Genomic DNA, 13153 nt, shown 5'->3' with positions numbered 1-13153 from the left:
TCAATTCTGTGTAAACTAATGGAATCAATTATCAGGAGTGAACGTGAGGATTATCTGTAACATCATAACCTAGTAAACAGCATTCGTTATAGCTTCGGAAGGGGAATACCCCACCCGACAAACATTTTTTGAAGGGCAGAAAGGAACAGGTACTTGTTAGAGTGTTAAGTTGGGGGTGGGGGGAGTACCGAATAGGGTGCCCCAGGGATCCCTGTTGGAACCGCTACTGTTTCTGCTTTACATCAATGACTTGGATTCAGAAGCTCATTTTGCAGAAGCAGTCAAATTTGCAGATGATACCAAAATTGGGAGACGTGGAGGAATCAAAGGAGACAGCGCAGAAATTACAGAATGAGTTAGATCAAGTGTGCAGGTGGGCAGAAAAATGACATAACATTTGATACAGAGAAGTGTAAAGTACTGCACACAGGAAGGAAAACTGGGTGACGTGTACTCCATGACTGGTGTTGAAAAAGCTAAGAATGAAGTTAAGAGACCTAGCAGCCTTACTAGACTTGAGACTCAATGGAGGTGAAATTGGAATTTGGCGGGGACACAAAACAGGAGGAATTGGTTTTGCTGCCTGTTATACCACGTGCCCAGTATTCAGTGCTATTGCAGTCCATGGAACTGAATATCCAGTGGGGCATATAATGGATGGGCGGGGTGTAATGCCATGCTACCTGTTTTGTGTCCCGCCCATGTCCAATTTCACCCCCATTGTGTCCAACCAGTGCTATGCCAAACCTAAAGATCTCTTGGGATGTAGCCACATTTATTGTCCATCCCTAGTTGCCCTGAGAAGATGCTGGTGAACCTTCTCCTTGAAACTCTGCAGACCTTGTGGTGATGGTCCTCCCACAATGGCATTAGATAGTAAATTTCAGGATATTGACTCAGTGACAATGAAGGAATGATGATGTGTGTCCAAATCAAGAGAGCGTGTGACTTGGAGGGGAATTTGGAGGTGATGGTGTTCCCACGACATTGCTACTCGTCCTTCTTGTTGATAGAAGTGACAGGGGAGGGAGGAAATGTCAAAGTAACCTTGGTTACCCTTGAACTACATCATCAAAACCCTAGAATACTATTCACAGGAAGTAATGATTAAACTGTACAGAGCTCTAGTCAGACTGCACCTTGAGTGCAATGTACAGTTCTGGGCTCCAAGAATCAAAATCAAATGCTGGGGGCTATGCTGGGAAGAGTCACAAGGCTAATCCCTTGTGTAAAAGATCTAAGTAATGATCAGGAAAGACTGGAGTAATGAGTTTTTCAGCCTAGAAAGGAATTGTGTGAGAGGCAATCTTATTGAATTATACATGATAGTTGAGGGTTTGGAAAAAACTGAATCTGCAATATTGTTTTAAATTAAATTGAGATTAAATTAAGGGAATGCCAGTTCAAACTAGTAAAAGATACATTTAAGATTGATATTAAAAAGTTCTTCACACAGAGTGATTTGACACATGAAATGGACTTCCAGATGGACAAGTAGAATTGAAAACTCTGGAATCATTGAAGAAGCAATTAGATGCTGCAGTGGGGGAATATAAGGTCTTTCTGGCCAGCTGAACTAAAATGGACTGACTGGCCTTCCTCATTCGTAATGATATTGTGATCTTGCTTTGTGTACGTGCAATCTCACTTCCATTGCTTTCAATGGAGCAGAAAATATCTGAGTCTGTCTCCCATGAAAAAAATTCTGCCCCTCCCCCACCCAAATTAACTTTAAGACGACATGCAGATCGTAGGAAAATGGCCTTGGCCTCAGATCACGCACCATGATGCTGAAACAAACAAGCTTCCAAATTCCATTTTTTTTAGCCAGAAAGTCAGAACAATGTGATTGACATGGTTGTGTCTACTAAATGAGCAGGTGAATCTCTGATGCATATTTACAGGTCAAACAGGAAGAGGCAGTCAGTGAACAATCATCTCATCTTCAATGGGTCAAAAGTTAACAATTTGGTTATCGTAAAATATAGCGTCTATTTCATGAGTTTTTATATGACGCAGGTCCAAGGGTATAACTTTTAAACCTGGGCAATGTATAGGTTGCGACAAAATAGGAGATGCAACTTGCGTTGTTTTGCACTCAGGAACAAATAGTACTCATTAAACACCATGGGTAAATTTTCCTCTTTACCGCCTGGGCATTAAGCATCGCCTGAGCAGAGCGTGGAAAGGAAAATCTGTTGGGACCGGTCGGAAAACCCTTTACAGAACCTGACAGATTTTCCTTCCATCTATTTCAAAAGGAAGGAAACTCCAGTGGGTTCTGTTCCCGGAATGTGATTTTCCTTTCTGCGATCTGCGCAGGTGATGTTTAACGCCCAGGCAGTAAACACGAAAATCTATCCCCGTGACTTCACTTGTGCCATCAACTGCAACTCTGGTTTTGTCTGTGCAAGTGTAGCTAAATAGATGTGATAGTGTCCTGCATAGCAATGCCACAAGTTTGATTACATATTTGTTAGCAAGATATGCGTTATTAGGGCAACTAGGGATGAGCATTAAATACCGGCCTTGCCAGCAATGCTCACATTCCATGAATGAATAAAAATAAACATTGTATTCATATGTAGCCTTTTTTCTCAGGTTTAAATGTTGGAGATAAAATATTGAATTTAAAATATTATACATTCTTTAAGGGCCATTTCCATCTTTCTGTTGTGTTTTTGGACTCGAACCTTGGATATTTTCTTCACATCAGGTGCCAAAGACCAGAGTGTGCCTTCATCTGCCCAACACCTAGGTAATTGTAGCACACCCAGAGGTCAAATGAATACCCTCGTTAGCGCATTTAGTTTACTGGATCTTTCACATGCCCCCGCGTGATCTCTTTCACTTCAGAAAATAATTAAATAAACACTATCAGACTGTGGCTTAGACTATAAACTACCACACAGATTTATTAATGGTAAATAGATAAGCAAACATCAGACATTGTTTGACTTATATACATCAAATAACCAGCTTAGTGATCACATCACAGCCTTTTAGGCAATTTAATGCGGAAGACTAAAATCCCCAATCAACATTTTAAAAATATATCTTAAAATGACTATGGATTCTTTCCTCATTAACATGAAGGATTATTGCCCCATTTGGAGACTTAGGGTAAATTTTGTGTTAGCAACAAGTTCACAGCAGCTCAAGCCTGAATATCCCAGTAAACCCAATTTCAGCAGATAGGCTGCTGCCTTCAGCAGCACTCACAGAGCAGTCTCAGAGGCCTGTGCCTCGATAGTCTTGGGACGCAATTTAGGAGAAGGCTGAAATCATGGGCAGTGCCCTAGCATACCCATTAGTGATTTAATGTAATTTATAGAGATGTAGGGGTAGAAATTGGTCATAGTTGTGTCTGTTTTGTGGGTGGAAAACAGGGACAAAAATGACCAATTTTGTGGGCTCTATGCTCCAAGGACACTTGAAAAGCGTCCGACGGCAGATTGACAAACGTCCAGCGAGACTACCTAAAACAAGCATTAGGCCAGATTCCTATACTAATGAGGTGCTGCATATTGAAAATAATTTTCTCAGGTTTGCACATGTTCTATCCAACAATCTTGACATCTCTACATATGAACATCTTGTGACAGCCAAATGGAGACTTTCCCATTGGTGTTATTTTAACGTCAGTCGTAACCCATTTAAAACAACGGCGAGGGGGAAATCTAGGTTAAAATGTTTTAAAACACCACAACAATTGAGACTTGAATAAATACAATACATCTGTAACCAGATGAAAAGAACTCCTTTGTTGATCATTTGGGGAAAGATTCCCCCCGTGTGCTACATGTAACAATATTGTTTCTGTTTGGCGGTAAAATACTGGACTTGCTACAGCAGATCTTTTTTAAATGTGGGGTTTCGTTATCTTAAATAAAATGAATTTAAACTTTACACGTTTTATGTTTTCTAGATACACATATATTGTGCAGAGATGGCAGATACTGAAGATACCCTGGTAGAGGTGCAGTAAGTGTTACATAATGATAAATATTTTATAACCGTTACGTGCAAAGGGTCATTCTTCTATTTTGTAAGTTTGAATAAATAATTTGCTCCTTTTCCTTTGCTTACAGGGAGGAGGTGGAAGGTAAGACATTACAGATAATTCTTTGAAAAATGTTTTTAAAGTTTATTTTGATATTTCCACAAGATTGATTTTTTTTTCACGATTTTTTTCTTTTCTGCAGAGAAGGTACAAGATATATATTTTCCAACATTTCTCGTTTTGTCTAATTTCCAGTATTTTTATGATGAAACAATATAATGTCTCGGGTTGGAAATAGAAAGACATGTTGATATTAGAAATGGCACAGAAATGATGCAGCGTACTGATTGCATAGGTATAAAAGAATTTAAAGTAGCCCAAGTAAAATAGAACGAATTAACTGAAAATTTTCGAACAGCCACTGAAAAGTTTGAGAATGTTCTAAGAGAGAATTACAAAGAGTTACATAGAAATTACAACGCAGATACAGACCATTTAGCCCAACTGGTCTATGCCGGTGTTTATGCTCCACGCGACCCTCCTCCCACCCTACTTCATCTCACCCTATCAGCACATCCTTCTATCCCTTTCTCCCTCACATACTTATCTAGCTTCCCCTTAAATGCATCTAGAGACTTGTGCCATCTGTGAACTGCCAACTCCTAAAGTAATCAACACATTTTTATGAAAGAAGGTGTATTACGGTAAAGTATCCACTTTTGTGTTCTCAGAACAGAGCCTTGTCAACCAGGAACACGTATTGGGAAACCATGAACATGTAGCCCATGACTTTCCATCCATTAAAATTACAGGATGGAAAATCGTGGGTTGCGGATTCACCAATATGTCCACCCAGTGGGAAAAGCTTTGCACCCAGAGCACAAAAAGGTTGTAGCTCTGTCTTCCACCTGCACTCAGAATCAATGATAGTGTCTCAACCTGAGCTCTTGTCCAGTGAGGATCCCTGCTGACAGCGCAGGGTCGCTGAATTTAGCCTTGTCTATCTTTTAAGTATGGTGACCTTACTTGAGCATAAGAGACCATATTTTCTAGTTGGGCAGGATTGGTCTCACTGGCACAGAATGTGTGAGGGGGCTGGGAATTCAGGCAGACCTCCCTTTTGTCGGATCCCCACTCCATTAGCAAACTACGTGGTTTCGAGGTAGCTTTGTAGACCAGCCAAAAATGTGCAAGGACTTCACCTAACTATGTTAACCTAACTAATCTGCGTGAGTGCAATCCGTGCCATATACCAGTTCCACATCCCGAGCACGGGATCAGAAAATTTACTCTGATATTCCACATGTGACCTTACTAATGATTTATAAGGAGTCAGTAATGGTTTCTTGGACTTAAAAATCCATTTACATATTGCAACAATTTATTTTCCTTTTCAATTGCTGCCATAATTCCAAGTTAAGAAGGGATTTGAACTTTTAGGGGAAGAAATTGGATCTCATTTCACCCGTTATTTGTGCGTAAAACAGATGTTGGGTGACGATCGCGCGCCCCCAAACTACACCGGAAATGCATCTACCGCCATATTGGTTCGGACGACCTTTAATCGCTTTGGGTGGCCACCTGAAAGAAGCATTGAGTCAAGTAAAATATTAAAATTAGGGTCCTTCACCTGTTTCAGACACTTTTGTGATATTGGTCTGTCAGCATCTGATTCACTCATTCTTAAGTCCACCCAGCAAATCACGGCGAGAACAGTTGGGAAGCAGGCTGCAGACGGATATTTAAAGTGATCCTCACCTCCATTCACGTGAATCTCTGGTCAGTTATTTTAGGCTGCTAGTGGGCCTTTTTTTTTGGCTGCAGTAGCAGCGTTTACATTTTTTCCAAATCACTTTCTGGAAGCTCAGGAGTTTTTCTGTACTTTACTTTCAGCACAATTAGTGTTATAATGGGTGCTCTGATGGGTCCACTATTGGGGATGGAGGATGATGATGATGAGGAGGAGGAGCAGCACCAGCAAGGATGACTGTAGAGACCAGCAGACGCTGCTAGGAGGGGTGAAAGAGAGGAGGCCCCACACCACATATGTTCAGGAACCACATTTCTTACCTGGACCTGACTGATGAGCAGCCTCCACTTCACTATGGATGCTATATCACCTGTTGCAGCATCAACTGGAGCACCGGACCAGGGCATGGACCGCACTGACTGTGGTTGTGAAGATAATGGTGACTCTAATTTCTACCCCACATGGTCATTCCAGGCTGCAACAGGTGACGTTAGTGACATTACGCAGTTTACCGTCCACTGCTGCATCAGGGAAGTCATAGATGTGCTCAATGCTAAGAGGAACCCATTCATTTCATTACCCATGGAGGCAGCAAAGCAAGAAAGAGCTGGGGATTTTGCAAAGATAGCAGGCTTCCTACGGTGCAAGGCATCATTGACTGCACCCATATTGCTTTCTGTGCTCCATATGAAGAGCCAGGAACATACTTTAACAGGAAGGGATTCCTCTTCCTAAATGTCCAGCTGGTGTGCGACGTGCATTATGCAGGTCTGTGCCCGTTTTCCTGGCAGTAGTCATGACGCTTTAATCCTTCGCCAGTCCTCAATAATCTGTCTCTTCCACCCAGGCCATCATATGTTAGGCCGGCTGCTTGGGGACAGTGGGTATCCCCTGATCACCTAGCTCATGATGTTCCCAGGAACTTGAGTACAGACTCTGAGGAGCACTACAGTCAGAGTCAGGACTCCACCAGAGCTCTCCTTGAACAAACCATCGGCCTTCTGAAGCAAAGGTACTAATGCTTGGACAGATCTGGAGGCGTTCTTCAGTACGGCTCCAAGGGAGTCTCTAGGTTCATCTTCGTGTGCTGCGTGCTCCATAATTTTGCCTTGCAAAAGGCCAATCCTTAGAGATACCTGGGAAGGAAAAAGTGGAGGCGCAGGAGCAGGAAGCTGAGGATGCCAGTGAAGAATAAGAGCCATCATTCCCGCCAGCTGTCAGAGTCTGTAGCAGCAAATTATCAAGGAGAGTGTTCAGTTCAATAATCCCTCCTCAATGCAGCAACAGCCCCTCCTACCATAACACCATGGTTCTTATACCCATTACATGAATGCCCCCAAAGGGTATACCTTCTCAGTTACTAGGAATGTTCAGACCAATAGCAATGTAAAGAAAAAGTTGACAACACCAAGATGATTCATCATTCTTCATTTCACTATTCCAAATCTTTAATAATGAAGCCTTAAAAATCACCCTAGTGCAAACCCCTAGTGCCTGTCTTCTGTGCTCTTCTGTCTGTTCTGGTGCTTCTACGAGGTGGTTCCCCAGTGACTATAGCTTGGGAGGTGACAGACTGCTGAACGTCCACTGAGGTTACTTGAGGTGACCGTGGTGGGTGACCCCGAGGAGCTCTGGCTGTAAGAGGGCCGAGCTGCACACTGCAGCATCTCGACGTCGGCCAGGGTAGTGTGGACCAGCTGGCTGTCTGGAATCAACAAGGACACTTGGCTGAGAGGCTGGCGGAGGAGCAGACATGCTGTCATCCTGAGAGAGGACAGCATATGCCTTGCCCATGGCACCACTGCCAATCTCTTGGGGCTGAGCCTCAGCGCCCCCACTGCTCTGCACAAGAACAGGAGTGATGTGATGATCTCAAAGCTCCTTTCCACATTTTCCTTCATGTTTTGAAAGCCAGAGGAGATATTTGAACCCAGTGCCCAAGGTGGCAGCAGTCTGAGCTCCCATCGAAGTTGTCAGAGCTGCCACCAGAGGCTCCATTGCTGTGGGTCCCACTGCAGTATTCATAGATCTGACCACTTGCTCCATGATTGACTGCATAGTTTTGATGCTGTGTGTGAAGACTTCTTACAAGTTGGAGCTTGACTCCTCCATGTTATCTGACCATGCACATACTCACTAGCAGACAGGTCAGTGCACTTAGAAGTTCCGTGTACATTCCCATCAGTCTTCTTCGATAGGCTGGGCCCTTGAAATCCACATCTGTGCCTTCTGCAGCAGGGCTAGGATCCAAACTCACCCTCCGTCCGGTGAGCTGCTTCCTGGGCCATCCTAACCCCGGCCCTCGCTCCTGTGCACTTGAATCTCCCAGTGATGGGAAGCGAGTGAGGGAACGCTTGTGAGTACTGGGGCTATAGGTGATGCAGGGTTCAGCAGAGAGTAACAGAGATGAGAGTAACAGAGATGAGAGTTAGGAGTCTTACCTTAGCAGCCCTGCTCAGATCATTAAACTTCCTCCATCATTGCAGCCAGGTCCTGGGTGCAATGCTTCTACCATTGACCTCTTCGACCACTTCTTCCCACCGGTGCCGGGCAACTAGCCTGGAGCCCCTAGTGCCCAGAGTTGGGATGAGCGCCTCCCTCTTTGTCAACCAAGACCTCCAAAGCAATGCAGAAAATCTGGGGGGGACCATACAGCACCTGCCCGTCATTTTCAAGCTTTTTAGGCAGTCTTGACAATTGCAGCCAAGGTGCACCACTCCTTTTAAGAGTTGCAAGCTAACTTTAAATGGCATCACGGATTCTTGTTCCCCCGTCCCCTGGTCCCCATTAAGCAAGTTGCCAATGAACAGCGGGAGTTGCGCTGGCAGCTCACCAATTTTAATCAATTGAGGCACGAGCACCAACGTGGCGTGTGTCTGTCACCCACGGGAATGATGCACGGAGCAATTGCGGAGCAGCACAATATGAATTTTTCCAAAACGAATAACTCCGCACAGACCAGGGATCAATCTTGGGATGTACACGAGCTCTTTGGCTCATTTAACCCACTGGATAAACTCGCTGATCCACTGGTGGAGTCTTGCATGAATTTCTAAGCAAAATCAAAAGTATCTTTTAAGTTGCTCTTTAACTTTCTATTTAAAATTCTTTATAGAAGAAGAAGAAAATCTAGAAGAAGAGGCCAACTTGGAAGAAGGTAACATTCTTGCCTGTACTCTTAACAAAAGTCACTGTTTATAAGTCTGTTTTGTTATGTTTTAGTTTCACCCCAGAAACTGTGGATTTTAAAAGGCCAATTTTCTGATGTGCACTCCCTGTGCAGAGCCTCGCCCTCTGGAGTCACAGATTGGGAAATCGTGGATGCGCTCCTTCTGATGTGCACTTCCATCGGGTCCAGGTTGATGCATCTTGAAAATCGGCCCTTATTAATACAGTTGGTGGCTTCAGCTTGGTTTAGTTAATGGCAATCTAATCTCTGGATCAGAGGTTACAGATTCAAACCCTGTGCCAGGACATAGGCTAGATTACATGCTTAACAGCCTACTGTAGTATTGAGGGAATGCTGCTTTGTCAGAGGTGCTGACCCTTTATTGCAACATTAAATCGAGGCCTTGTCTACCTGTTCTTGTGGCTCAGCTGTATGTTAAAGATCCCATGACACTATTCAATGGAGAATAAGTAGTTTTCCCAGTGTTCTGGCCAACACTCTTAACTTCCACCATCACAAGTAAAACATTTCATTGCTGTATGTGAGATCTTGCTGTGCACAAAATGGCTGCCTACATAATTACTGTGGACGAATAATTGTACTTCTCTGCTCCTTGTGTATGCCAGAAGCATGTATTGCAAAATTGTGCACTGGCATCCCATAATTTTTTATCCATAAAGCAGAATTTATGCCCCTTTTACTCAAAGTAATTCATTGTATTGAAGTGCTTTGAGATGCGATAAATCTTTCTTTGTGCATCATCTACAAACTCCCACTTTTTGAACATTATCTAAATAATTCTGTTATAATAAGGAAGGCAGGTATCTATAGTAGAATGGCACTGATTGATAGACTATTTTTGTATAAGGCCTTGTTAGTATTGTAGCTCAAACCACAGACGTGCACTTATACGTTTCCCACATTTTATCATGTCTTCTCAGCTTAGTAAGAAGATAATTATTAGGAAAGTATGCTTCTTGTATTTAGGATGTAATCATTTGGGCTCTGGTGTGGTCATTTGCATTATGAAAAGATCATCACTTTTTCTAAAATTATTATTGAGACACCTGGCCTCTTAAGAACATAGGCACAGGAGTAGGCCATACAGCCCCTCGAGCCTGCTCCGCCATTCAATGAGATCATGGCTGATCTTCAACTTCAACTCCACTTTCCCGCCCTATCCCCATATCCTTTGATTCCCTTAATGTCCACAAATCTATCGATCTCAATCTTGAATATATTCAACAACTGAGCATCTGCAGCCCTCTGGGGTAGAGAATTCCAAAGATTCACAAATTTCTGAGCGAAGAAATTTTTTCTCATCTCAGTCCTAAATGGCTGACCCCTTATCTTGAGATTATGACCCCTAGTTCTAGCCAGGGAAAACAGTCTGGGAATAGTAATTACTACGTAGGATTTCTCAAGAGAGGATGTAAGTGCTCTTTGTTCCTTTTACCCTCTATTAGGATTCCTTTCCAACTTTCCAAAATTATCCTAAAATAGTTTCAAATTTCAGTTCTAAACATCTGTATACTACTTACTCATCCTGAGTATTTGCAGACAATGATTTTCAATCAACTTTGAAGTATCCAATGTTTACCTGCAATGGGTAGAAAATGAATGCTGATAGATCCTTTGAAATATTCAATGCAGTAATGTACAGAGGTCATACTGATTTGTGGAAATCAATAAGATATGATCTGCTGCCCAGCTGCTGGGGCAAAACACAAAACAAGTGCAGAGAATTAAGCATATCAGACTATTAGTTTCAGATGCATTTTGATTGTGTCACTCAATGATTAATTATACCCTGCATAGTAATTACTACAGAGGATTTCCCAAGAGAGGATGTAAGTGCTTATTGTACACCACTCTCAATACCAGCATATCAGCAACTTGTTCTTTATCAAAAGAAAACCAGCAAAGGTGTGTATCATGCGCTATGACTTGCCAAACACTGACTTGTTCTTTTTTTCTATATCTGATTGACATAAGCAGAGTCCTCTGAACTTCAGACTGAAAAACCAACTCATGAAGGTACAAAGTATTGTCCATGAGCCACTAACACCTTTACTGAGATCATAACTGTGCAAAATTGTTTCCTTTTAATCATTACTGATGTACGTAATAGTTATCTTTTTGAAATTATGTGTGAAGAGAGTTTATTAAAATACAGAAGTAAATAAATTATTTTTTGTGCTTGACCAAAAACCAAAATGTCTTAAATAATACTAGGTTCTGCACACCCTTCTCAGGTTATCGTTGAATGCTAAAATTGACAAAATTAACAAATATAGCAAAGTATTAAAAATAAAAGCAATATTTACATATTAAAAATGAGAAGATTGGATAGGTCTCTGCTACTGAAGATGCAAATGCTTCTGCCAACTGTGCCTCTCTGTTACAGATCTGCTTCAAATCTACACAATTCAGAAAGATCTTGGGAATATCTGCTTTTCTATTTGTTTGTGCCTACCCGCATTTTTGTTTACAAAGTCATTAACCCACTTGTTCTAATTTTTGCATTCCAAAGTCTCGTAGCGTACACACATTGACAGCAACTGAGTACTTCTTTGAACCCTCCACGAGCTTTATCACTGCATTCATTAAGAAATTGTAAACAATTTTACAACACCAAGTTATAGTCCAGCAATTTTATTTGAAATTCACAAGCTTTCGGAGGCTTCCTCCTTCCTCAGGTGAATGTTGTGGAAATGAAATCCTCGAACAATGAAGGGTTTGAGGATTTCATTTCCACAACATTCACCTGAGGAAGGAGGAAGCCTCCGAAAGCTTGTGAATTTCAAATAAAATTGCTGGACTATAACTTGGTGTTGTAAAATTGTTTACAATTGTCAACCCCAGTCCATCACCGGCATCTCCACTTCATTAAGAAAGCATAGAACTATGCACATTACGTCAGAGATAACCATCTTTTATTGTCGCTCCGTTCCTGCACCGCAAGCCTACGTTGAATAAGATGTATGACCGCCAATTGCGGAGAAGCCAATGTTAAAATGCCAGGAAGATTCAGTTGATAATGTAAATTCCGGTAGTAGTTTTTCTAGCATCTCAGAATACAATAATCAGATAAATGCCATGGCCCAGAAATTATGCAGTGATTCTCCCCATCTGCTGCTATGGCTTTGGTGGGAGACTGATGGAACCTCGGGAAAGCAGGAGAATTCCCATGGAATTTCAGGGTCCATGTGTCCAATGTAAACAGTGTATCTCATCAAAAAAAAGGCATACTTCTCCCATATACCGGTGTGAGCTGACTACCAGAATTATTTTTCATGTATTCTACCTGTTAACGCAGCGCTTTACCCACTATTTTACTTCCATTTAATTTTAATGGGTGAGAAATTGAGGGCTGCGTCCTCTTTCCCCGACATATATGCGACAGGCAAACTCGAAAATCAGCCCTTTTATGATTGCATCTCCAAATATTAATTTTAATCTGAAAACAAATATTATTTTAAAACTAAATACAAAGCTTCATGAGCAATTTAAAAGCACATTTCCATTTAGTCAATTTTTTAACACAGGAAGGTGCCATTCAGCCCTCATTAACCATAGATTCAATAAGGCTATACTCCTACATGGAGCTTTGCTCAGTGCGAGTGTCAATCGGAGAATTAGATGAGAAAATCAGGCACTCTTAGCAAGCAAGGCTTCATTTGGGATCATACCTGCATTCAATCCACCCTATAATCTCATTAAATTGCATTTTAAAAAATTGTGATATAGCCTTTAATTTGCTCTGGAAATTTTTAATTTTTAATTTTTTTTAATCTTCAATTTTCATCTAATTTGCAGAAGCTCCCCAAGGTAGGTTATTATTTGTATTTATTTTCTGAATTCAAGTATATTAACCTTTCTGTTTGGTCCAAATAATGAACCAGTACAACTTGATCATTGAACAGACCTCTTGTCAAGTAAACCATAACAGTCGCTCTGTCCCTCAGCTGCAAAAATTTGACCAATATATGGATGACAGTTCCTTAGAGCCATAGACTTTATTTGAAAAATATAAGATAAACGTAACGCTCCCACATTCCTAATGGTGAGATTTGATTAAAGGACATGCAGCTAGGAGGATCAGGGCGACAGTGCTGAAGTGTTAACACCAAATCATTCTCCCTTTCAAGCGTGGCTTCCTGCTGGAAGTGCAGCATTGTTGCAAATTTTAGTAACCTGTCTAAAATTATCTAAGCTATGTATTGATTAA

General features: G+C 41.6%; 1 protein-coding gene across 1 annotated transcript in view; it reads left to right on the top strand.

The window, feature by feature from the left end:
- The first annotated feature begins 245 nt into the window (after positions 1–245).
- Positions 246–13153, top strand: part of LOC137341470 (troponin T, fast skeletal muscle isoforms-like) — a 37650-nt gene continuing 24742 nt past the window's right edge. The window contains exons 1-5 of the mRNA XM_068004574.1: positions 246–365; positions 3929–3984; positions 4092–4105; positions 8869–8910; positions 12742–12753. Coding sequence (XP_067860675.1) covers positions 246–365; positions 3929–3984; positions 4092–4105; positions 8869–8910; positions 12742–12753 — 244 coding nt within the window. The remainder of the gene's footprint in view (positions 366–3928; positions 3985–4091; positions 4106–8868; positions 8911–12741; positions 12754–13153) is intronic.

This window comes from Heptranchias perlo, chromosome 24 (assembly GCF_035084215.1).
Source record: "Heptranchias perlo isolate sHepPer1 chromosome 24, sHepPer1.hap1, whole genome shotgun sequence".
Classification (NCBI taxonomy): Eukaryota; Metazoa; Chordata; class Chondrichthyes; order Hexanchiformes; family Hexanchidae; genus Heptranchias; species Heptranchias perlo.
The sequence above is the reverse complement of the archived record's forward strand: the minus strand, read 5'-3'. Positions and strand labels throughout refer to the sequence as shown.